Source organism: Carettochelys insculpta, chromosome 1, assembly GCF_033958435.1.
Source record: "Carettochelys insculpta isolate YL-2023 chromosome 1, ASM3395843v1, whole genome shotgun sequence".
NCBI classification, from domain to species: Eukaryota; Metazoa; Chordata; order Testudines; family Carettochelyidae; genus Carettochelys; species Carettochelys insculpta.
The window spans coordinates 57,550,098-57,576,482 of record NC_134137.1 but is presented as its reverse complement, the minus strand read 5'-3'; the positions used below and the strand labels follow the sequence as shown (position 1 = coordinate 57,576,482).

The window sequence follows — 26,385 nt, the reverse complement described above, 5'->3', positions numbered from 1 at the left end:
AGATTAATATTTAAACTTAATTCCTATATTATTCTGTACCAAGCTATGCTTAAGGAACACAGGTAGTTTACTTTAAAAAAAATCAAGAATAAATGACCAGCAGCAAAAGATATCTCTTTGAGCACCGTCAATGAGAAATAGTTCTTATGACTGTGCACCAGCACCTGGATTACTTTGGTGGTTGGTTTCTTTATAAATAAAACTATCCTTGTGAGTCAGCATAGCTTTTGGGAATAGTTTTGAAAACTGAAGCGGTTCTAATACGGATGGATGACAGTCAGTACTGAACCACAAAAAAAAACAAAACAACAAAAAACAAAGAAACAAAAAAAATGGAATGTCTTGCTTATGCAACAAGGCATCCTGCCTTTAGTACTTAATTAGTTTAAAGAGTCCTTTGGGACAGTGCATACCAATAAGATATGCAATTGAAGTAGTTTACTTCATCAAAGGAAATATGCATTCAAAAATATGTTGGCAGCATTTTTTGTGTCAAAGAAATCTGTAAACCAGCTGATTAAGAGATTGTCTGGGAAATGCCTAACTGAATCTTCTTCTCAGGAAATTCATAATAATTTGATCGACAATGTAAATATCGAACTGTACAATGCCCTCCACAACCATATGGTAAACAAGCGCATGTTGACAAAGGATCTTAAGAATGGCCTGACTCTTCTATCCATGTACAATGATCAGCAACTGTTTATTAATCATTATCCTAATGGGGTAAGTTTATTTCCATAACCTTCTTTATTACCGTAAGTCCTGGTGGTCTCATTCATTAACTGTGTGAATATTTTTATTTATCAAATGAATTGAGAAATTCATGAGTTTATCAGTTATACATCTTACCTGACACAGGCTAGGAATATAGGGTAAATCTGTCCATTGCAGGGCTCTTCCATAAACTGAAAGATCATTACTAAGACCTAGGTAACTATTTTTTATCTTCAGGAAGTAGTAAAAACACTGAATGAACTTTCTTCTAAAGACGATAGGACAGATCATTGTAATCTAAATATCAGAAGTTACATTTATTACACTCTTTTTCATATATTGCCAAAGAAATGTTAGATTCTTTTGTTCCAATTGCAGCATGTAACACAAATATTTAGTCATAGAAGAAATGTTTATATTACCTTCCTGGATGGGATTTCATCTTTGTAAATGCGGGTTCTCAAAGTAAAGTTACATGTATTTGTTCTCTTAAAGTCATCAAAACTGCATATTAGGTTGGCACTTAAATCAGTGCCAGCCAAAGGTAAGAACTATTTTAACCATTCAGGCACATGGAACACTGCACAATTGTAATATGGTTGGAAAGCAAGGTGACTGCACAAGTGATGACATTACTTGTTGGTGATCCTCTCCACCCCGTCTTCCCCATGCAAGCCATGGGTGGATCATAGGGAGAAGAGTCTGAATGGCCATGGACTCTCAGGGCACAGCATGGGCAGAGCCACAGGAGAGGACGGTGAACAGGGATAGGACCTCAAGGTGTAGTGGGGATGTGACCTTGCGAGGAAGATGGGTAGGACCACAGCCTCAGGGCAGAGCAGTAGGTGGCGTCTTGAAGGAAGAGTCCAACTGACGCAGGGCCATGGTCCAGGCACTGAGGTTCACAAAAGAGTAACACAGCCCACCAAATGCTGAGCACTCCAGCACTCGCTGTTTGTTTTTCTCAATGAGTGCTTGAGCTCTGGAGCACCCACATAGTCCGTTCCTACGCCTAGCCAGATGTTTTCCTTAAAAGTATATATGAAAAGTAGGATGCCACTTTAATGCTGTACTGTACAATTTTTAAACATAGGTTGTTACTGTTAACTGTGCCAGAATCATCCACGGCAACCAGATTGCTACAAACGGTGTTGTTCATGTCATTGACCGTGTCCTGACCCCTGTTGGAAATACCATTCAAGACTTCCTTGAAGCTGAGGATGATGTATCATCACTTAGAGTGAGTGGGGGAAAATAAAATGCCAACAAGGTTTTTGGGCCATGTAATTTTCCTTTCTTTTTTTCTATTTTCTTAGATGTAAGAAAACACAATTAACACATTATTAGAGGATTGAAATTAACCAAATTAAGGACTAGTCCACCAAAAGATACAAAGTAGAAGAAGGATAGTTTTTTATGTAGGTGCCCGACTCTTATTCCCAGAGATCTGTCCTTACTCCTTGAGTCCTGAGGCCATTTGGAGCATCAGGTGGTACTCAGTGTGAGTACACATTGCAGAATCTGGCCTTGTGTGATCAGGATTATATGCAAAATGGGGAAAATAATTAAAAGTAATGGAAGTACTAGAGAGATAATCATGGAAGCTTTACTGATCTAGCTGCCTTCAGAAAGTAGGGCAGAGAGTGCTGGGAAGGATATTTATTTGCCTTGCTTGGGCTGATTCCCCAGCCTATTGTGAAAAGTTTCCAAGCCTTTACTTTACTTTCCTCCAGAACTGAAGGCCTCTCTGATTTCCTTTCCTTTCCTCTGATTTTCCTTATCTTTTCTTTTTCCTGTGGAAGAAAGACAAATGTTAGAAACAGCAGAGAACAGAGAGACGGCCCAGCAGGCCCCCTTTTTGTAGTATGAGGAAGTAGGAAAAACTGAAGAAGGCATGTGAAGCCAGCCGTTACACAGGGCTGCTTTTCTTATTTCCTGGTAGGTGGAGTTATATATGTCAAAATATATCTGTGCTCAAATGATAGGGCGGTGCCATTCATTCATAAATAAATCCTTTAAAACATTAAAGATGCTTTTAAATAAGTTGGTTTAAAGATGTTCCAACCTGTTCACACAACATTTTTAAAATACAATTTACATTATTCTGTAAATAACTACATTAATCTAGATAACCTATTCAGTGTATTTTATGTTCTGACACTGGAAGTTGTGGGTGCTGTCTGAATGAAATCAAAACATGATAATCACATTGGTTTGGTGAGTTCCAGGTTAGGACAGGTTTTCAAAAGGGCAAATCAAATATGTGGGCAGCCCGAAGCAAATAAGCCTTCAAAAGTTCTGGAGTGAAATCCCAACACCATTTTGAAGATATGGCATACCCCATCAAATTCAATGCAGCAAGGATTCCACCCTGATGTTTACTGGCACTTGTTTGCATGGAGCCAAACATTTGTACATTAACAAACGGTCTGAAAATCTTTTGAGTTCAGACTTTTTTGAAAGACTTCTAAATTCTCTGTGGTCTCAGAGGGACCAAAGTTACCTACAAAACAGCCTATCAATACTTCGTCATTATACTTGCATCTAGATGAAACCAAAGAGTGAGCAAGCACGTGGAGTATATGAGGTGGAGGAAGAGAACTGAAAATAAGCAAATTAAGAGCACTTTACAAAAATCAGAAAAGATTTGGGGTGATTTCTCTTTTCAGACAGAGATTGAGTTAATTCATATTTTGTTCACATTGATTCCCATATGCTTACTTTTTAAGAAGTAAAGGTAAACCCCTATTGAGGTTGGATATTTCATTCCTAGTTCATACATTTTATCACTAATGCTCACTAATCAATCTGAACAAAATTGGAGGAATTAAACCATGTAAATATATTTGCATCAAACCTTAGGACTGGAAAGGTCCTCAAGATATCATGTAGACATGGCAGGACCAAGCACCATTCAATCTACCTCTGACATGTGTTTGTGTAACCTGTTGCTGAAAATTTCCCATGATGGTGATTCCACAACCTCTCTCGGCAATTTATTCCAGTGCCTAACTATCTAGACAGGAAGATTTTCCTGACGCCCAATCTAAACTGATCTTGCTGCAATCTAAGCCCATGGTTTCTTGTCTTATTCTCAGAAGTTAAGCAGAACAATTTTTCTCCCTCTTCCTTATAATGACCTTTATGTACTTGAAAACTGTTACTGTGTCCCCTCTCACTCTTCTCCTTTCCAGACTAAAATCCTCATTTTTCTTCAGTCTTCTTTCATAGGTCACTTTCTTTTACACCTTTTAATCCTTTTTGTTGCTCTGGTCTGAACTTTTTCAAATTTGTCCATGTCTTTCCCGAAATATGGCATTCAGAGCTGTACACTACATTCCAGTTCATGCCCAAGCACTGTGGAATTGAGCAGAAGAATTACATCTCATGTCTTACTTACAACACTCCTGCTGATACATCCTATAATGATGTTCACTTTTTTTGCAACAGTGTAACACTGTAGACTCATATTAGATTGTGGTCCATTAGGACCCCCAGATCCCTTTCTGAAATATTCCTTCCAAGGCAGTCATTTCCCATTTTGTATATGTGTATCTGATTGTTCTTCTCTCTGTTCAGTACCTTGCATTCATCCATTTTGAGTTCCATCATATTTATTTGCACCATTTCTCCAGATCAATCAGATCATTTTGAATTAGAATTCTATCCCCCCAAAGCATTTGCAATCCTTCTCATCTTTGGTATTATTCTCAAAATCTGTAAGTATGACACTGAATGCAGCTGAACCCAGCATTGACTTGTTGTGACCTTCCAGCTGGACTCTGAAACATTGATAAATCCTTGGAATCCTTATCCAGTTATCGTAGTTCCATTTAGGTTTTATTTTCTTAGTTTGTTTATTGGCAGGCCATGAGAGACAGTATCAAAAGTCTTACTAACGTCAATACATATATGAAATCTACCTCTTCCCCCACACCTATCCACAAGGCTTGTTAGCCAGTCAAAGACAGCTTTCAGATTGGTTTGATATGATTTGTTGTTGACAAATCCATGCTGTTACTTACATCTTATTATTTTTAGATGTTTGTGATCTACTCGCTTAATTCTTTTCTCCATTATTTTCTGAGTCCAGAAGTCAAGATGACTGCTTTGTAATTTTCTGGATTTTCCTTATTTCCCTTTATATATATAAAATTTGGTACTATATTTGCCCTTTTCCAGTCTTCTGGAATCTCTCCCATTTTCCATTTCAAACATAATTGCTAATGGCTTAGATATCTCCTCAGGCAGTTCCTTGAATATTCTAGGATGGATTTTGTGTGGCCCTTGTGACTTGAAGACATCTAAGTTATCTAAATAAACTGCCTTACAGTATCTGCTAAAGCAGTGCAGAAGACTGAGCCAAGATGTTTCCCTACAACATTTAGTTTTCTATATTTCAGTTCTGTAATTTTATTTACATAAACAGGCAAAAGAATATTATAATTCATTTCAACATAGCATTAAAATATCTCAATACAAATTCTGAAGCGCTAGATCATAATGTAGTATCAGTTGCATGGTAACTAAGTGCTACATTCTGACTACAGATTCACATGCAAGAGATTCCACTGTTCTCAATGAGTGATGAATATGAGCATCTGAGTACAGGACTTTACCCTCTGAGATTTTGAAATTAAGAGCACAGGTTGTGGGTATTATAGGCAAGAGAAGGCATTGCCTTCCCAAAGGTGAATACATTCGCTGGCCTCCTGGAAAGTCTGGGACATGGCAAAACAGTTTTGTTCCCCAGCCACCTGGGAAGTCTAGGGCCACAATATGACAGATCCGGATGCCAGGTGGCCAGGAGGGATTATGCTGGGATCAGGCAGGACTTGGTTCCGGAGGTGGGGGTGGAAAGGTTGCTTATGGGGTGGGCCTCAGGCAGAAGAGGCAGGGCTGGAGTTTGTCTTCCCCACATGGGCCTTCCCTTGCCACCCATGATTAAGGGTTTTGTTTTTCTGCACCCTTAAGGCTAATGTATTTGAACAATGCTCTCAGTAAGCAATACATATATTTTCTAGGCTGCTGCCATTACATCTGGAGTACTGGACACACTTGGAAAGCCTGGCCATTACACACTCTTTGCTCCAACTAATGAAGCTTTTGAAAAACTTCCACGGGGAGTCTTGGAAAGGATCATGGGTGATAAGGTGGCTTCTGAAGGTATATCAGTGACTTTATATATAGGGAAAAATGCAACTATATTTCAAGCATAACTCTTGATTTGATTACAACAAAGGGATCTTAAAATCCTACAATTCTTGCAAAAAAGTGGGCAGAATAGAAATGGACCTCAGCTTTATATTTTGGGGATTTGGACTCAGACACACCTATAGCTTCTTTGTAGTAAGAATGTATGTAGTCTGTGGACAAAATTCTATCATGGAAACTCTTCAAGAGTGAGATTATCTTATATTTTACAGCACACAGTGAAATTGCAATCCTAATTCATACTGCTAGACTCTACTATAAAAAAAGGAAAATAAAGACAATTTTGTGAAATGCCATGCACATCTATGAGCTGTGTCAAAAATGATAATACTTACAAATAATATAACACAAAAATGCATGCTGCTTTACAATCCCCAAGGGATCAAAAATGTTGTTTATGGGTAAAATTACCCACCATCCTAAGTAACTCTAAAAGTCTACTTCCGTGGACTTTCCTGGAGGCCTACCTATGTCACAGCCGTGCTTTTAAAATGTTTGCCCTATATGTTTTGAACTGGATATTCCTATTGTCACGCTGGCAGAATTGCCATTCAGATTTATGGAATCTATAACTGCAGGCCATTTAAGAGCCACAGCCACAGGTGGTGTAAACTGGGTATCTCCATTGACATGCACTGGGGAGGATCATATCTCATAGAACTGGAAGGCACCTCAAGAGATCATTGAGTTCAGTCCCTTGGGCTCACAGCAGGACCTATTGCTATCACAGATTTTAAAAATAAATAAAAAGCCTATCTTGCCCCAGACCCTTCAAAGACTGAACTCACACCCCTGGGGGTAGGAAGGCAAGGCCAGTGCTCTAGCCAGCAAGCTAGCAGTCCTCTGCAATGAGCAATCATTTAATGATGACTGTACACTGCATTTTAAACAATGGCATAGCTGCCAATTTTCTTGTCCTACCTATATCTGCGAAGTTTAAGTGAAGGTTGAGAAAGAAGCTAATCTTCAGAGAGGCAGCCGTGTTAGTCTGTATCTTCGAGAACAACAAGAAGTCCTGTGGCACCTTATAGACTAACAGATATTTTGGAGCATAAGCTTTCATGGGCAAAGACCCGCTTCATCAGATGCATGAACCCCCCGACCCCAACTCATGCATCTGATGAATTGGGTCTTTGCCCATGAAAGGTTATGCTCCAAAATATCTGTTAGTCTATAAGGTGCCACAGGACTTCTTGTTGTTCTCACAGCTTGTCTTCAGTTTGTCTGTGCAAATACAGTTTCAAGGCAATCTAATTTTAATCATTTAAAAATGTTGCCAGTCACTGAATGCCAGTGCTTAAGTGAATTGCGTAGCTATTAGAGCGATTTCCAGCACGTGTCTGCAGTGGTCTCATACTTGGTGATAAGACTCTTTTAACAGACAAGATGTTAAATGAACAACTGTGTATTTAAATTCAACCAACATTGGTCAAAAGCATACATTACTCATAAAATGTACTTTCCAGGGAAAGGAAAAGGAAATCCCTTTAGAATCATTATAGTTGTAAATTATAGCTAACATCTGTCCTTATTAAGAAAGGGGCAAATTTTGTATACTGTAGGAGTCAAAGTTTCTGTTGTGTTTTAAATTACAAAAAAAAATGGCAAGGAAATGGAAATAAACATTAGAAGAAGGATGTCTGACTGCAATCTTTGGAAACTATGACATAAAAGGCTGGAACTGCATATTTATTGTTTTTAAAAGGTGAATGGCCCTGGGCACTGTCTATGTCTTTTTGTGTTCCTTTAGAATGAGTAAAGATGGTTCCAACATTTTCTTTCCAAACTAAAAAACACATAAAATTATTTGGGCGGTGGGGAGCTTAGGGACAGCAAGTTTAATTTCTCCTTTTTTATTGGAGCGCTCCTTGAAAGGATTGGGGTCAGTGGGATGTTTCCTAAGAAATTACTGAAGCTCTGTGCATGTGTGTGTGTGTGTTTGTCAGGAGTTATATAGTAAAGTAATAAATTAGTTTAGTTTTCCAATCCTCCAAGAAGTCCTTGAAAGAAAGAAAGAAAGAAAGAAAAGCAATCAGAACCTGATTTGGGTGACAGAGCACAGAGCTGTCTAAGGACTGTAACAGTCACTTGATTCTCAGAATATGCAGCATAAAAATAAACATTCTGAGTCAGACCAAAAGTCCATCTAGCCCAGGATACTGTCTTTCAACACTGACAAATGCCAGGAGCCTCAGAGGAAATGAACAAAACCGGCAATCAAGTGATTCATTCCATGCCATCCATGCCCAGCATCTGGCACAGACGCTAGAGATACCATCCCAGCCCATCCTGAGTAATAGCCATTGATGTACCTACCCTCCATGAATTGACGTACTTACTCTTAGAATAGGGCTACCATATCTGAGCTTTCAAAAAAGAGGACACCCCTGAGAGGGAGTGTATCTGTATCAGTAGCTACCAACTCACATTGTATTAATGTACTATATATACTATAGCACATTAATACAACATGGGTTGATAGGTACTACTACAGTTACACTCCCTCTCAGGGGTGTCCTCTTTTTTTGTTATGGCAACACTATTTTTGAACCCTGTTACAGTTTTGATCTTCACAACATCCTCATCCGGGGAGTTCCACTGGTTGATTGTGCATTGTCCTTGGGTTTGTTTTAAGTGTCCTGCCTATTCATTTAATTTGATGACCCCTACTTTTTGCGTTATGCAAAGGAGTAAATAACACTTTGTTATTTACTTTCTCCATGCTGGTCATGAATTTTTAAGCCTCTATCATACCCCTGCTTAGTCATCTGTTTTCCAAACTGAAAAGTCCCAGTTTTACTAATCTCTCCTCCTGTGGAAATTGTTCCATAACGGCAATAATTTTTTTTGCCATTTTCTGAATCTTTTCCAATTCCAATATATCTTTTTCCAAGATGGGGCAAATACATTTGCATGCAATATTGAAGATGTGGGTGTACCATGGATTTATGTGGAGACAATATTATAATTTCTGATTTATCATCTATCTGTTTCTTAATGATTCTCAATATTCTGTTAGCTTTTCTGACTGCCACTGCATTGTGAGTGGATATGAGCAAATTTGTTCTGTCCTGAACCTTACATAATTTAGAGTATCATAAAGATTGCTCTATCTTGTACTAATTAGGTACACTGAGGCTACCTCTATACTGCTCCCCAACTTCAAAAGAGGCATGCAAATGATCTGGATAAAAATGCAAAGGATGCACTAATTTGAATTTTCAGTTCTTCATTTGCATAATGGGGGCCACTCGCGGATCCAGAAGAGCTGCAAAAAATTAGGAAGAAGGGTGCTTTCGAAAGGGGGGCTTCTTTTTGGAGGAACCCCATTTACACCGCTGTTTTGCATTTCAAAAGTAGTTCTTCTGGATCAGCAAGTGGCCCCTATTATGAAAATGAGGTGCTGAAAATTGAAATTGGCACCTCATTTGCATTTTCGATCTGGTGCATTTGCATGCCCCTTTCAAAAGGGAGGCACCAGTGTAGACATAGCCTAAGTGACTGTATGAGAGTTAAGAACTGGCAAAGTGCTAGTTGACCCTTATTAAGATGCCAAGAGAATTTTTGCACTCCGCTGGGGGTGAGGCGTGGGGCTGGGAACTCTCTGTGTCACATGGCACAGCACAGTAAACTTTGATTTAATGATTTAATAGGAGGGAAGGGGTGTCAATTAATGCTGAAAGTCCGTTATATCTAAATGGTTACACAGTATGATGATGCACTGACATTCCCAGTCCTGAACTCACTCCTGTCCTCTGTTCTCCTCCTGCCCCATTCTTCACCTCCACCTCCCTCTCCCAATTACCGGGAGAGGAGCGGCACACTGGCCTAGCACCTTCCACCTCCCATGGCTTTCAGCGCACTCAGCGCTGCAGGTCCTGGGGTCCCGGCAGCCCCAGCCACCCTGGCGGCCCCTTCAGTCCTGGCGGCTCTGGTGAGTTGCCAGCATTTATTGTGGGGGCAAGAGGCTGGTGGCCAGCATATGTTATTTCCAAAGTCAGATGAATCAAGGTCTGTTAAATTGAGGGTTTGCTGTAAACAATCTCCCCTACTCTAGGCGAATTCTCATTAGGGACACATCAGGTGACTTGCCATCCTCTGAGTGGCATAAAGGGGCAAACATTAGAGGGAAGAATATCTGTACTCACAACAGAAACTTTACCCAAAAAGGGAAATTTTTTTGTGAAAATTCAAAGAACTTCTTTATGCTTTATAAGAAAGTAAAATGTGATTTAAAAATAATTTTCCTTTTGAGTTCATCTTTAAGAATTTCATCTTTTCTGGGCAACACAATCATAAGACTGAATGTCGCTCTTTTGTTGACGTCAAATGAACCAGACTTTCATATTGAATCTCATCTCGTACTTTTGACAATAGAGGAAGAGGAAACTCTGTTGAGGTTTACCTGTGGGCTGAATTCTGCCCTTCACTGTACACTGAAGGCAGCAGGGTTGTCCTTGTGTAGTACCTAGAGGCACTGAGACCTCACACTAGGGTGAGCGAAGTCTCTGCTCTCAGCCAAGGCTATAGAGCAGAGACTTCACTCACCCTAGTATGAGGTCTCAGTGCCTCTGGGTACTACACATAGATAGAATATGTCCCCCAGTGTTTTCAGTATTTGCAAAAAGTAAAGAATTCAAACCAGCAGACAGCCCTGTCACACTTTTTTTAAAATTCCTCCATAAAGTTCAGACCACCCAGGTTGTCTTCAGCTCCACAGGTCTAACAGACTTTCCCCAGCTCTCATAAGTAACCACATTCCACACTCCCTTCATTTTGCAGGGAAAAGAAAACTTCCATGCCTACTACCAGCTTTTCCACAGACTGGTTTCAGAGGTTTAGTGACTCACAACTAATGACACTAATATATCTGAACGCATAAGACCACAAGCTAGAAATCCTTTCACTGTGTCGCTAGAAGGATGGTATCTCTTGGAGGTGCTGTTTTTCCATTTTTAAAAACACAGCATGGGAGCTACTAGAAAGAAGTAATGAACAATAGTAATTAACAGCTGAGACTTCGTTCAGAGCAACCAATAAAGAGAGTAATATGCTGAGTTCTATAGGCAGCCTAATATTGCCTATGGCTATTAAATGATATCCTCTTGCTTATACTGATCTGATTAACAGACTAGAGTGTATTTAACGTTATCACTAAAAAATTTCTAAATCATAAGTGCTATTGCAGTACACACTATGGCTGTGGCCACTCTGGCCGCTCTTTTTGGAGGGGCTATGGTAATGTGTCACTTCGGGATATGCTAATGAGGTGGTGCTGTGAATATGCAGTGCCTCATCAGCATAATGGCGACTATGTATGCTTCAAAACTGCTAGTGCCAAAACCAGATGAGAATAAGGGCTTTTCAAAATCAGGGGTCCCATTTTGAAAGGCCCCTTGCTACGTATGCGGCTTGCATTTCAAAACCAGCAGTTTCAAAGCATGCATGTCTGCCATTATACTAATGAGGCACTGTATATTCATGACAGTGCCTAATTAGCATATCCCAAAGTACCATATTACCACAGCCCCTCTGAAAGGAGAGGCTAGTGTGGCCACAGCCCATGAGTTCTTGTTCAAATAACCTATTTTCACATACTAGAAAAAATTTTATCTGTACTGCCATTAAAAGAATATTGTGTTTTTTATTTGTCAAACTCGGAATGAAAAATTATGGGAAATAAAGCTAGTGATTCAAAATTACTTTGTAACAATGCTCAGCCAATGCATTACGCTGCATTATGCAATCCTGTTAAAATAAGTGATACATGAACCTGTCTCTTCTTTTCTCCTTAGCTCTCATGAAGTTTCATGTTTTGAACACTCTCCAATGTTCTGAAGCCATCATGGGTGGAGCAGTCTACGAGACCCTGGAAGGGAGCACAATTGAAATAGGTTGTGATGGTGAAAGCTTAACTATAAATGGAGTCAAGATGGTAAACCGCAAAGACATTGTAACAACCAATGGTGTTATCCACCTCATTGACCGTGTGCTGATTCCTGACACTGGTGAGTTACTGACATAGTTTCATATCAGCATCATAGAGATATGGAATGTTAAATGTAACACATTCTCCATCTGACTAATCTATACAAGCCTACCTATTGAGAGGACCTGCGTGCTTACCTCTGCTGTAAGTTATCCAGACTCTCTAAACACTCCTGTATTGAATTGTATTTTGTAGGAAGGGAGATGGCGGAATCAAGAAAACTAATTAACACATTAAAATTAATTGTGTTTTCCTTTATCAATTTCAGCCAAGCAAGTTCTGGAGCTTGCAGGTGACCAGCAGACCACTTTCATAGACCTTATAGCACAGCTAGGCTTGGCTTCTGCTCTCAGACCAGAGGGAAAATATACTTTGCTGATTCCTCTGAATGAAGCTTTCTCTGGTAGGTATCTTGGAGGGGAATATTCCCTATCTCTTACATAGTGTCAGAATAAGTTGGAAACCTATTTTCTGTCACTATGGTTTTCTAAAATAAACTCTTCCCCCAGTCATCCAGAGATAAGAAACAGCTCAGAGTGGATTACACAAATGGTGAATACTCATTTCAGTAGTCGCAACAAATATGTCCCTAGTAATCTAGTGGTTAAAACATACCAGGTAGGGCTACTTTGAGCCATAGTGCCAGCAGCTTGATACAAATGAGCGGTCTCGGAAATGCAAATGAGTGCTCATTTGCATATTCACATGGATTATTTGCATGCTCATGTGAGATTGCCTGCCAGCAGAAGCTGCTGCTGGCAGAAAACAAGCAGGTAGATGTGGATCTGCAGGCAAAAATGCCTTTTGTCGGCAGTCCCTCATCCCTGATTTTTGCCAGGCATAAGAGGCTGCAGACAAAGGGTGTTTTTGCCAACAGAGCCATGTCTACACTGCTTGTTTTCTGCTGGACGCAGCTTCTGCCAACAGGGCGATCTTGTGAAGATATGCAAATTAGCAATGTGAATAAGCAAATGAGCACCATTTGCATTTTTGAGACTGCTCATTTGCATCAAACTGCTGGCACTACAGCTCAGTGTAGCCCTAGCTCCCTACACATAAATCATCTGCCAAATGCCTATCAAAGAATTAGAAGCCTGTTTATGATAATTTGTATTCAAAAGAAGGAGTTAAACATTTAATTTATGTGAATAGTTTCCCAAGGTGTATTAAGTCTAAAGTAATTGATCTAAAATGCAAACAATGCAAACAAGAGGAAATCAAACATTGTACTTGCAGTGAACTGTACCTGAATGAGGGAATCATTTATACTTTATTGTCTAAATGATTTCGTAGATGACATTTTGAGGATGGACCAACGACTTCTTAAACTGATCTTGCAAAACCACATTTTGAAACTGAAAATTGGCCTCAGTGCGCTCTACAATGGACAGAAAGTGGAGACCCTGGGAGGAAAACAACTCAGAATCTTTGTATACCGCACAGTAAGTGAATGACAATTGCCAAATTCTGGGAAGTGACACATAAAATCTATCCAACCCATGAACTAGGAGAAGGATGGAGCCTGCTGTATAAGGCAATACTATTGGTGTTCTAGGAGTGCTCACCTTTGCAAGTCAAAATTACCAACATTTACGATACCACTGCACAAGAGAGAGGGCTTTGCTTTTGAAATATAATGCATTGAAATTAAATTAAACTTTGGCTGAAATAGATGAACGCTAGAAGAAAGTTTCAGAATTTGTCTTGAGATTAATAATAAAAACTTCTAGTTTTGGAACAGATAAATATTTTTGCCAAGAGACCCAGATATTCAGGTTTCAAACTGTATACATACTCATTTACAACAAAATTTTCTTCCTCTTTCACTTTTCAGAGGAACAAATAACCTGCAACTGAGCAGCTAGATAAATGCTATTTTAAAAATTATAGGCTACTACTACACTCTCATTATTCTTTCAAAAGAGAAATGCAAATGAGGGAAATACGAAACATATTTTTGTGGTCATCCTGAAACACAAGCTCCTCTGTAATCTTTGTGTGTCTACACTTGCATTCCTCTCTCAAAAGAGCATTGTTACAGGCTGGAGACCAACTGGCTCGGCAGCAGTATGAAGGAAAGGGACCTAGGGGTTATGGTGGGTGAAAGGCTGGATATGAGTAAACAGTGCGCCCTTGTAGTCAAGAAGGCTAAAGTCATACTCGGGTGCATTAGGAGGAGCATTATGACCAGATCTAGTGAAGTAGTTATTCCCCTCTATTCAGCACTGGTGGGGCCACATCTTGAATATTGTGTCCAGTTTCGGGTCCCCCAGTATAAAAAGGCTGTGGATTTGCTGGAGCAGGTTCAGCAAAGGGCAACAAAAATGATTAAGGAGCTAGAGCACAAGACCTATGAAAATAGGCTGAGGCTGGATCTACCCATGGCCCTATCTTTCGAAAGGGGCATCTTAATGAGTGGGTTAGAAAGATGCTAATGAGGCACTGCAATGAATATGCTTTGCCTCATTAGCATAATGCCAGCCGGGGTGATTCGAAAGTGCGGCTTTTCGAATTGCGCACCTCCCGTGGAGACGGGACCTTACAAAAAGACGCCCACAGTTTTCGAAAGCCCTTTGAACCCACTCATTAACATTCCCCTTTCAAAGGAAGGGGCACGTGTAGACCCAGCCTGACGGATTTGAGCTTGTTTAGTTTACAGAAGAGAAAACTTGGGGGTGATTTAATAGCAGCCTTCAATTTCCTGAAGGGGAGCTCTAAAGAGGAGGGTGAGAAACTGTTCTCAGTGGTGGCAGATGGCAGAACAAGGAGTAATGGTCTGAAGTTGAAGAGGAAGAGGTGTAGGTTTGATATTAGGAAAATCTTCTTCACCAGGAAGGTTGTGAAGCATTGGAATGTGTTGCCTAGAGGGGTGGTGGTTTCTCCATCCCTTGAGATTTTTAAGTCCCAGCTGGACAAGGTCTTGGCTGGGATGACTTAGTGGGGGTTGATCCTGCTTGAAGCAGGGGGCTGGACTAGATGATCTCCTAAGGTCCCTTCCAGCCCTATGATTCTGTGATTCTGTGATGTAACTGAGGGAAATTGAAAATGCAAATGAAGCACTGATTTACATATCTTGTGCTTCTTTTTCAAAATCTGTTTTCAGAAGAGATTTTTTCAAAAGAAAAAAAGCAGTGTAGACGGGGCTCTTTCAAAAATAAACCCCATCTTTGAAGAAACCCTTCTTCCTGAAACAAGATAGGAAGAAGGGTTCTTTTAACCAGGGGGTTTATTTTTGGAAGAGCCCTGTCTACACTGCATTTTTTTCTTTTGAAATAATCTTATATCAAAAGAGATTATAAAATGAAGCACAAGATATGTAAATCAGTGCCTTATTTGTATTTTCAATGTCCCTCATTTGCATTTCTCTTTCGAAAGAGGAATGCAAGTGTAGACACACAGAGATATTACAGAGGAGCTTGTGCTTCAGGCTGATTACAAAAATACAATTCACAGCTGTTACTCTGTCTGTGGCCTGGAGGCTGTGGCTACCACATTGGGTGGTTTATCTTGTGTGTATGGCTACGTCTACACGTGAACGCTACATCGAAATAGGCTATTTTGATGAATAACGTCTACACGTCCTCCAGGGCTGGCAACGTCGACATTCAACATCGACATTGGGCAGCACCACATCGAAATAGGCGCTGCGAGGGAACGTCTACACGCCAAAGTAGCACACATCGAAATAAGGGTGCCAGGAACAGCTGCAGACAGGGTCACAGGGCGGACTCAAAAGCAAGCCGCTCCCTTAAAGGGCCCCTCCCAGACACAGTTGCACTAAACAACACAAGATCCACAGAGCCGACAACTGGTTGCAGACCCTGTGCCTGCAGCATGGATCCCCAGCTGCAGCAGCAGCAGCCAGAAGCCCTGGGCTAAGGGCTGCTGCACACGGTGACCATAGAGCCCCGTAGGGGCTGGAGAGAGAGCGTCTCTCAACCCCTCAGCTGATGGCCGCCACGGCGGACCCCGCTATTTCAAAGTTGCGGGACGCGCAACGACTACACGGTCCCTACTTCGACGTTGAACGTCGAAGTAGGGCGCTATTCCTATCCCCTCATGGGGTTAGCGGCTTTGACGTCTCGCCGCTTAACGTCGATGTTGACATCGACATAGCGCCCAACACGTGTAGCCGTGACGGGCGCTATTTTGAAGTTAGTGCCGCTACTTCGAAGTAGCGTGCACGTGTAGACATGGCTTATGTGTGGTTTTTTTCCTAATCAGGCTGTATGTATCGAAAATTCATGCATGGTGAGAGGAAGCAAAGAGGGAAGGAATGGTGTTATACATGTTTTCAGACAGATCATCAGACCAGCTGAAAAGTCACTGCGTGAAGTGTTAAAGAGCGATAAGCGCTTTAGGTAAGCACAAGTTTTTCACAGCAGAGAAATCTCTCTATGGACTGTGGGTATGTCAACACAAGAAATGTTACAGAAGCATAGCACATACTACATGTATTACCATGATGAGTTCTTCTGTTACCCAATTCTGAGGTTGTAGTTAGGTCAGTGAAAGAATTCTTTCCTTGACCTTGTGGTTTTCATATCAGGGCTTGGGTCAGCATAATTAAATTTTTCACCACATGACATTTTTTCCCAGACCTGAGAAATGCAGTTAAACTGACCTCACTTTGTAGCGTGAGCCAGCCCTCAATCAATATAGAGCAGAGCTGCTCTGAAAAAATTCAATTTTAACAAAAAGTGGGAGGGGAAAATGCATTTTTCCCCATTTTTCATGGAGGTATATTTCACACACCGCAGAATGGCACAATTTAGCTGTAGGCTCTTGTTCCAGGCACCAGTCCAGCTCTTTCATGCCATTCCAGTGACAATAAGGTCCAGAACTCTGACCTCTTTCTCTGCTGGTAAGTCCCCAAGCACAAGAGCTGGTGTTGTAGCTTTACATTGCCACACCCTCTCTGAGGAGGATGCTCAGAAGGGTTGGGGCAACAGGGTAGTAGAGAGAATGTCTCTAGAGTGTTTTCCATAGCACTACTCCTCAGAAGCAAGGGTAGCAACAGCTCAGGGCTAAAATCCCTACTCCTCAGAGTAGCCTGAATACATACTCTAATATCCCATTTAATAAGGTACTATTCCCTTATCAATCTCTTGCCTTTTATCTCCTGCCCCTGATCATACAGTCTGTTCTTACTGTCTTCCCTTCCTCTCCTCCTCTTCCCCCACTGGATTCTGTGAAATCTCATTTTGGACATTTCCACTTCGTGAACTTGTACTGAGGTCACCAACATCCTCCTCTTCCTCTACTCCTTCTTCTTCAATCTGGCCATTGCTCTTGACTTATTTAATGATGTACCACCTCAAACACTCTGCCTTGTCCTTGAAATCAATGGAAATAACAGCAGAATAAGATTCCACACAAATGTATAGGAATGACAGGATCTGGCCCTAACTAAGCAGACTTCTGTATGCTGAGGTTTTCTTTAGAATTCCCTTTATAAACAAACCTTTGGGACCCAGCACCATACCTAACTGTGGGTTTTTTTCTTTCTGATTAGCATATTCCTTACTCTGGTAAAAGAAGCTGATTTAGATGATTTGTTAAATCAACCTGGAGAATGGACTTTGTTTGTCCCAACTAATGATGCTTTTAAAGGCTTGACTGATCAAGAAAGGGAAATACTGAAAAGTAAGTCTCACAAGAATAACAGAAATGTGATTAACTAAAGGTGAAACCCCAGGGAAATCTATAGTAAAAGTCCCAGTGACTTCAGGGGTTTCACCGTAACTGTGTAAAGTGCCTGAAACCTATGTGCTTCCTACTGCTAAGCTCAGCCAAAAACCCTACTGCTGCAAGAAACAGCATTCCTCCTTGCTTTTCTTTCTTTTCGACGGTCTCTGGCATACCCAGCTCTGCTCTCACCCTGCGATTAGCAAAGCACATCTCTACTGGATCCTTCCTAATTCTTGCTGCTGTTTTGCTACTTTTGCTATTTATACCATAATAGTAACAGAGAGGAAGTCGTGCTTTTATTATTATTATTATTATTATTATTATTATTATTATACCATAATACTTTGCACATAGATAATGACTTTCAAACAAGGTTCACACAGCTCTTAAAATCCCACTGTTTTCCTTTGAAATAGCCCAGGAATATGTACTGTTCACTTGAAACACTACTGCTGCTGGATGGGTTGTTGCAGTGCGCAATGGCTTCAACTTCCTCAGCACAGTCCAGAAACAGTTCCAGTCCACTTACTTTACATACTGGAATTCAGCAATGAGACTAGGCTTAATGGATGCATAATGTTCCATGGGATTTGTAATGAATCCAAAGAGTGAAGATCAGAGCCATAGTGTGAAGCTGTATCAATTGATTACACCCAGTGCTACACCTCCAATCATGCTGTCACTCACTTGTCTAGTTGCCTCAGTTCACAGCTACGCCATGACTTATTATGTGTCTTAAAGACACAAGAATAAACTAAATTTATCTTGTGTCCCTAAGTTCATTAGAGAGGTGAGGTGGATGAAGTAATACCTTTTTATGAGATCAACTATTTTTTGGTGAGAGAAACAAGCTTTCAAGCTACACAGCTTATGCATCATAAGCAATTAGCATATATTTCAATAGTAACCATTTTAGTCCATATTCTAACAAAACAAACCAGCAGTCACGTGGGACAGCTCATCACCGAATAAATTATTTTGTTAGTCTTTAAATTGCTGCACATATTTCAAGGTTAAGTGCTTTACAGTTAAGAATTGTACAGTCATGGGGGATGAAGAAAAACTGAGGGCTAACAGGGTCATTAAGTGGGTTACAGATTATTGTAATATGTCTTAAACCCAGTGTCTCTATTCAGTCCATGACTTTAGAAACTAGGAACATGCTCCCAGGCTTGCTTTTGAAGGTGTTGTGCAGGTTTTCTTTGAGGATAAAGCCAGTGGTCACTTCGTGCAGTTTTCATCCTAAAGTGAAAACACTCTCATGACTCCTGATACTGGGTGGAACACAGTCTAAAGGGGAGGAGATATGACCATCCCATGTGTCTCCTATGTCCAGCCACCTCCCACCCTGTGTGATGCCTGGGGCTGCCACACTCTTCCACCCCACCAGACAGGGTGAAGGGGCTCATCCTCCCACTGTGCCTCCCTTATCCTCAGAACCTTTGATCACTCTTCTTGACACTTGAGTCCCAGACAGCCAGCAGGAGGGAGCCACTTCTCAGAGTGACTGATTTTGGCAGCCCCAAGTCAACGGCTGTGCAGTTCAGCAGCTGCCTGTGACAGACTCTGGACAGAACCATGTCTTGCTCTGTCCTCTCTGCTCATCCCCATTCTACCAGACCTGGCTTCAAGGGATGGCAGGCATATGAGCCAGGATTTCCCTCTCCCCTCCACTTGTTTCTCAATATGCTCAGCCCCTGTCTGCAGCAGCTGGGCCAGAAGCAGAAGGGGCAGGTTGGACTGCCACCCACCCATCTCACAGAGCTGGAAGGGACCTCAGAAGGTCATCAAGTCCAGTCCCCTGCCCTCTTGGCAGGGCAAAGAACCATTCTACCCACCTTTCTTTTCCCAATTTTTCCCAGATCCCTAAATGGCCCCTCAAGGATTGAGCTCACAACCTCCGCTTTAGTGGGCCAGTGCTCAAACCACTGAGCTATCCCACCCCATTGGGCTCTCCATCAGGCAGCTTCCATGCTGCACAGAGCAACAACCTAGAGTGGCCAGTGTCACCTCTGTCCAAGGGCGAGATGCTTGTTTTTGTGTTCTGTCATTTCCCAAGCTAGCTACTTATGCTAAGCAGCCTGTTCTACCTTGTTTGGAGCTGTGACACTCCTAAGTACATTTCCCAGACCTGAGGAAGAGCTCTGGGTATGGTTTTGTCTACATTTAAAATTCTGCAACAGCACAACTGTACCATGTTGACACTTCAATAAAGATGTTACCTAGGGTAGCATGGGTACCCCAATGGGTGGATTATCCACTCAGCATTATTAATCCATCTCCCAAAGAGGCAGTAGCTAAGTTGGAGGGAGAATTTCTTATTGATCTACTGCTCTTTACCTCAGAACTTAGGTTGATTTAATTACACTGCTTAGAGGTTTCAATTTTTAACACACCTTAGCAGGCCCTATCAGAGGAAGGTGGAGAGGGTGAGCAGGGAAGGCCATTTGGCCCAGGCCTCAGAAGACAAAGGGCCCTCAAATTTTGACATTGTTGTACCAGGTTATTTCCATTTACTATGCACCTTGCAGTTATAATAGAGACAAGAAAAGAAGCTATTTATACCTGCAAAAATTGATTTAAATTATTGTGGGACCTCAGGTTTCTGCCAACTTTTCAGTCATATTCGAGTTCTCATATGTGTGACTGCAGACTGGAGTAGCTTCTGTGATTAGTGATTCCATATTATGAAATGTGATCTACAGACTTTGCATAGTTTAGAGGTTTTGAAAGTCATAATTAAATCTGTTACTGTAAAGTGATTTTGCTTGGTCTGAGGGTGAGTTTAACCTTTAAAGTACATGTTTACCTCTGCACGGGAGATTTTTGTATTCCTGATTTTTTCTTACATGTCTTTGTATACAATAACCATAACAGGAACAGCAGTAAGCTACCTATTCATAATAATGGAATTATTATCAGAGGAATTTAATAATGAAACTTGTATATAGCCAGTAGCCTTTAGTGAATTAATTTATTGTGAGTTACTGTGTTTCAAAAGAACCCCTTTTTAAAAATGAAGATTTCAAAGCAGTGCAAGTAAAAGATGATGAAGGCAACCGAGCTAAGCAGCAGTTAACAGTTTATAGGCAAAAAAATCATTTCTTGTAAAAGAGATGTCTGAGCCACTAGACAGAGAACATACAGACAATGACACTTCCAGTTGAGGTGATGAAACTTTGTATCCACAAATGATATTTCAATGCCACTGCCTCAAAGTGAGGAGGTCATTATTCAAGATAAAGAAATGTCAATAGTTGTGATAGATGCAGAATCTATGCTCAATTTGGAGTCTGTGCAGGCAGAAAATGAGGACCTTGGAGATGCTGCATGACAAGAGCAAGAACTTATGACCGGCACAGGGCACAGTGTAACAATAGCTGAATCAGTACCTGTTATTGGACTTCTTGATAAGGACAATGTTGCTCAAATGAAGTTTATTCTCAAAGTTAGTTTTCAACTCCAAGTAATATACCAAAAGATGCTGAAAATGTAGAGATCTTCACAAGGGACTGGCTGTGATCAAGCATAGAAAAGCAATGTCTGTACTTCATACCCTGTTTCATTTTTAACAGCAATGCTTCAAAAGCCTCAGTAATTTGTGATCCATCTGGTTGGAGTGTCAGTAGAGGTTACAGGATGTTGAAAGATCAAGTACCTTCACAAGAAACTTCAATATTGCATAAAGATAACAATTTTACAGGGAAATCAGCTAGTAGAGCAGCACTAGCTGCCAGTTCAATTGAGAACTTACTCCTGAGTGAAATAAACACAGAAAATGGTAACCAGAGAACACACCTTAAGCGTGTATTGAATGCCATTATTTTTCTTTCTGAATGGAGATTGGCTTTGTTTCATACCGGTCAATGTATGTGTAGTACCCAGAGACTTCAAGCACCCCAGATGAGGTCTCAGTGCCTCTGGGTACTACATATGGAAACAATGGGAACTTTTTTTTGTATACTTGAGCTTCTTAGAAAGAATGACCCACTTTTGTCAGGGCATGTTGAGCGTTTTCATCAATCACAATAGAACAGAAAATGCATACAAGTCCATTATCTCTCTACAAAAATATAAAACAAGTTTATTGAGCTGTGTGGGACATTTGTGCAAACAAAAATTCTTGAAGAGATACAATATGCAAAGTACTTTTCAATTATTATTAATGCAACTTCAGACTGCTCTCATAAAGAATATGTGACCTTGGTTGTTTGAGATGTTAAAATTGGAGGAAGTTCGAAGGTTTCAATTGAAGAATGATTGATTTTGTTCAATAGTTTCACAAAAAATAATAAAACTGGAAAAGAAAGTGTCATTCATGTATTAGAAGCTCTGGAAGGCTTCAAATTAAATTTTCAATTCTGCATTGGCTAAGTCTACAAAAATGGATCAAATATGGCTGCGAAGTACAAGGAATACAAGCAGAGCTTCTTGAAGAAAATCCAAACTGTATATTCTCCAGTTGTGGCAACACACACTAAATCTTGTTGACATTGATTGCTCTGAATTGCATACTTTGGAACAATTCAGAATTTGTACAACCTCTTCAATAGCTGTACTTGGAAATTCTGAAACAGCATCTGCCTAGTTCCCTTCACAGCATGTCAATAACAAGATGGTCAGGACAAACTGATGATGTTAAACCAGTTGCAGAACGTTTGGGTTCTGTGAGAAAGGCTTTAAATGAGCTTGAATCCCTTACTCTCACAGTACAGTTTCTCACTTGAGCTTAAGTTGATTCAGAATGAATTTTAATGTCACCCATGTGGATGAAGTTGTTAAAAATGATCCACAAAACTAATGTTGTAATTGAAGCATGAGATGCTACATAAGATGTTGAGAGGGAGACAACTGAATGACTTCTTAAAGATATTCAAAAGATTTGTGATTAATGGGATGCAATCCTTTTTGAGTCAAAATCTGTAGTGCATGGTGCTGACCTTCCATCTGAGTTTTCCACCAGTTGCAGCCTAACATCTCAATCTGATGCAGAAAGGCACTATCGAGTCAATGAAGGGTTTATTGGCTATTAATGACTCCATCAAATCTTGTCTTACGCATTGATTTGAATCACTGTGTCAGACTTGTACCCTTTTGGGATTCCTCTAAGAGTTCAGAGAACTAAGTGATAAAGCTCTGTATTCAGTGGCTGAACTGTTTCAACAAAGATACAACAAAATTTCAAGAGATCTCTGTGATGAGATCATCTTCCTGAAATGTATACATTACACCAACTTAAATGAGATGGTGAGCCAAAAGAACTTCTTCAGAAAATATTCGATCTTGGCTTTGTTGACTGTATTTCCTAATATCTCAATTGCATTGTATATTTTTGTTAGGCTCCCTTCAGCAGTGGCTTCAGCTGAATGCACATTTGATGTGTTAAAACAAGTAAAGAACTATCATCATTCTACAATGGGACAAGAGCATTTGAATGGTCTCGCAATGCTTAACATTAACAGTTATGTTGCTCGTAAATTAACTTTTTCTTCAAACTAAATGAGTTCTCCAACAGCCAGGCCAGAAAAACATTCTTAAAATGAAGAGTAACTCACAATAAAGGTTACATTGTTAATGTATATGCTATTGCTATAATAACGTAATTGAGAATAAATAAATGTTTCACGTGTTTATTTTCATATATTCATTTGGTTTTAGTATGATGCTGTGGTAGAAAAGTTAGATATGTCGGAGGCCTGGGGCTGGGGCCTCTAAACGCAAAATGGCCTGGACCTCTGTCACTCTCTGAGAGGGCCTGCTCCTGAGTCATATAGTTATACAGTCTAATTTCCTACTTTTGACCAGGCCTAAGCTCAAAAGCTTTTCTCTCTCACCAAGAGAAGTTGGTCCAGTAACATACATCACCTCATTCACTTTGTTTCCCTAATATCCTGGTATCAGCATAGCTACAACAATGCTGCATACAACAATCTAAGTCCATCTTATTGCACTGTAAGTCCACTCTCTTTAATTCACTGCTTAATTTGTCTGCTCTCTTCTACCATTATTTTCGCTCAGCAAATTCAATGAAGCATGGATCCCACGGGATTTTTTAAAATGGCTTAGCTTTCTGATTTGGTTTAATATACTGCAGACCGTTCAATGTGATCTCATTCTACCCACAGTGGGACCTGCCAGACCATTACACTGCTGTCTGGTAGATGGTGTTTTATGGGATTTAAGTAGAAGGAGGTCAAACAAGTGTTTAAAGACTGGAGAATTCATAGATGAGATATTTAGAAGCAGATAAATAGGAGCAAAATTAGGTAATGTTGACCCCCTTTGGGTTCTGTTCTATATAAGTCCTAATACCATATTCATCACTTTATTTTCTTAGTGCTTCTGATTAGCAATCTGACTCCCATTTTTCACATATGGTCTGTTCTGTCTCTGATCCTCTTCCTATGGGAAGAATGGGGTGTGATTTGAATATGCTAATATCCATGTGATTGTCAAAGCAATGGTCTTGTTCGAGCATCAATCAGTGTGTCCTTGAAATATTTACAAATGAACTAAGGAGTACCATTAATGGCTATTTTTACAGGGGACAAAAACGCGCTCAGGGCCATTCTCCTTTATCACGTGACAAAAGGAATTAACATTGGAAATGGTTTTGAACCTGGCGTGACAAACATTCTTAAAACTGTGCAAGGAAGCAAACTGTTCTTGAAAACAGTAAGTACTACAAAAAAACTTTTGATGCTCCCTGTCACCGGGAATTGACCTATCAGGTCTATACATTGAATAACATCTATTACAGAATGACATATACTTAAAAGGTAATAAACTGCCATATTGAGACTAAGCTTTTATCAGAATAATACATATTCAGTACCTAGAGTTCTCTTCTATTTTTATTAGGTAAATGACACACTGCTAGTGAATGAACTGAAATCAAAAGAATCTGATCTCATGGCAACCAATGGTGTTATTCATGTTATAGATAAGCTCTTGTATCCAAAGGGTGAGTATTGGCTTATTTCAGGGAATATATACCAAACCTCTATCTGCCTCTTCTCAGACACACCTAAGCATATGCAAAAATTAAGCAATATTCATATGTTTTCCTTTTTTTAAAAAATCACTACTTGTATAATTATACAATGCTGAAAAGCAAACCAGAATCTGTTCTTGGATAACCCTTGCCTGGTGCTCTGATACCCTTCTTAATTTTACAAACACCTTTGGGCCAGTGCTTATTTTGTAAAGAAAAAGGGGCTGGGGCTCAAGCAATTACATGCTGGGGCTCAAGCAAGCTATTTAGATTAATAACTGAGCCAGCAAGGCCAGAGGTGCCAATCCCAGAGATGCAGGGGCCAAGACTGCTGACAGGGGAGGGGTGCAAAGAGGGCGGCTGTCCCAGGCCCTGTGATTTAGAAGGCCCAGGCCTCCAAGCTCCTGTGTGCCCTTTAAATCACTCTTGAACTTGAGAGGCATACACCCGGTGGCACTGAAAGGGTGGCTTGGGGAGGCTAGACCTCAGCTCCGCCCCTTCTGCCTGAGGCCCAACAGCTTCTAGAGCTGGGCCCACTCCCAGCCTGGAGAAGTCTGTCCTCAGCTCTGGCCCAAATTAAGCACTACTCAGACTTACAGCAGGACACGAGACGATGAAGGCTATGTACCTGACAGGAGAGAGATTTGGACATTATGTCCATAGCAATCACAATCCCTTCTGACTGCTAAAAATAATGGCAAAAGAAAATAGTCGTTGTTACAGATATCAGATGTAAATGAATAGTGTTTCTTCATTTACGTTTGTAGACTTACTAATAGCAAACTGCTTTTACCATAATTTAAGTGAGAATAACATATTTGTTCATTGACTAATATTACTGAATTTCAGATTGTGCCATTTAACTAAAAATTCAAATGAAGAAATGCCTTCAGAACAGTGTATTTTTTTTATCATGGTTTCCTTCTTCCAAAATATTTTCATTCCTTTTTCCAGATGTACCCATTGGAAGTGATCAATTGCTCACCGTCCTTAATAAGCTGATTAAATACATTCAGATTAAGGTACTTTTAAAATAAGGATTTGACTGTTAAAGCTTTTAGCCATATAGATGTAACATAAAAGTGTTCCCTCTACAGTATTTCTTCACTTTAATTTTATTCCTACAGTTTACTCTGACTGAGAGAGGTCTGTTTGTCAAAAACAAGGATTCATTTTCCACAGAGTCATCACATGGGTCAATGCTTTCACTGTCAAATGAAACTCATAAATATCAGATAAAAACAAATTTCCTGCCAAGTGTCTTTGAATACAGTACATTTGAATGCACTGAAGTCACTGACACACTCTGGAGCAGGTTCAGATTACTACTATGGTTTGATTTTACCCCATGCAGTAGCATAAATCACTTCCACAACCGGATGAATCTAAACCCTTGAGGATTCCCCTCTCTGCAGTGATAAATTAATGAATAGAGCCATAGGGCCTGTACCTGGGGTCCTGGCTAAGATGGGAGCCCCTGCAGAAGCTCCAGAATCTGAGTAGAAATTGGGCAACATTGGTGTGGGAACTGTGGCCCTACCTCGCACTCCTCCTCTTCCCTCCAAAGCACCACTCCCATAGCCAAGTCAGAAAACTGAGCCAGGGCAATGTAAGAGCCTCTCAGGGAGCCAGGGAGCTCCACAACATCTCCCTGCCTTGGGCTGGGAGGAGGGTGCCTGAGACCAGCCCCAGCCATATTCCCACTCCTAAAGCATGCCACTGCTGGTGGGACCCAGGAATGGGGCTCTAGTCTGATCTCCTGCTGTCACCAATTCCCCCA

At 40.5% G+C, this 26,385-nt stretch overlaps 1 protein-coding gene across 5 annotated transcripts in view; it reads left to right on the top strand.

Annotated features, from left to right (window-relative positions):
- POSTN (periostin) overlaps positions 1-26,385 on the top strand; it is a 55,595-nt gene that overhangs the window by 11,114 nt on the left and 18,096 nt on the right. For all 5 annotated transcript variants that reach the window (XM_074986896.1, XM_074986881.1, XM_074986905.1 and 2 more), the window contains exons 5-15: positions 562-726; positions 1,811-1,957; positions 5,742-5,883; positions 11,727-11,939; positions 12,189-12,323; positions 13,214-13,362; positions 16,145-16,281; positions 17,436-17,566; positions 24,156-24,286; positions 24,473-24,575; positions 25,560-25,627. In XM_074986896.1, the coding sequence (XP_074842997.1) occupies positions 562-726; positions 1,811-1,957; positions 5,742-5,883; positions 11,727-11,939; positions 12,189-12,323; positions 13,214-13,362; positions 16,145-16,281; positions 17,436-17,566; positions 24,156-24,286; positions 24,473-24,575; positions 25,560-25,627 (1,521 nt within the window). The remainder of the gene's footprint in view (positions 1-561; positions 727-1,810; positions 1,958-5,741; positions 5,884-11,726; positions 11,940-12,188; positions 12,324-13,213; positions 13,363-16,144; positions 16,282-17,435; positions 17,567-24,155; positions 24,287-24,472; positions 24,576-25,559; positions 25,628-26,385) is intronic.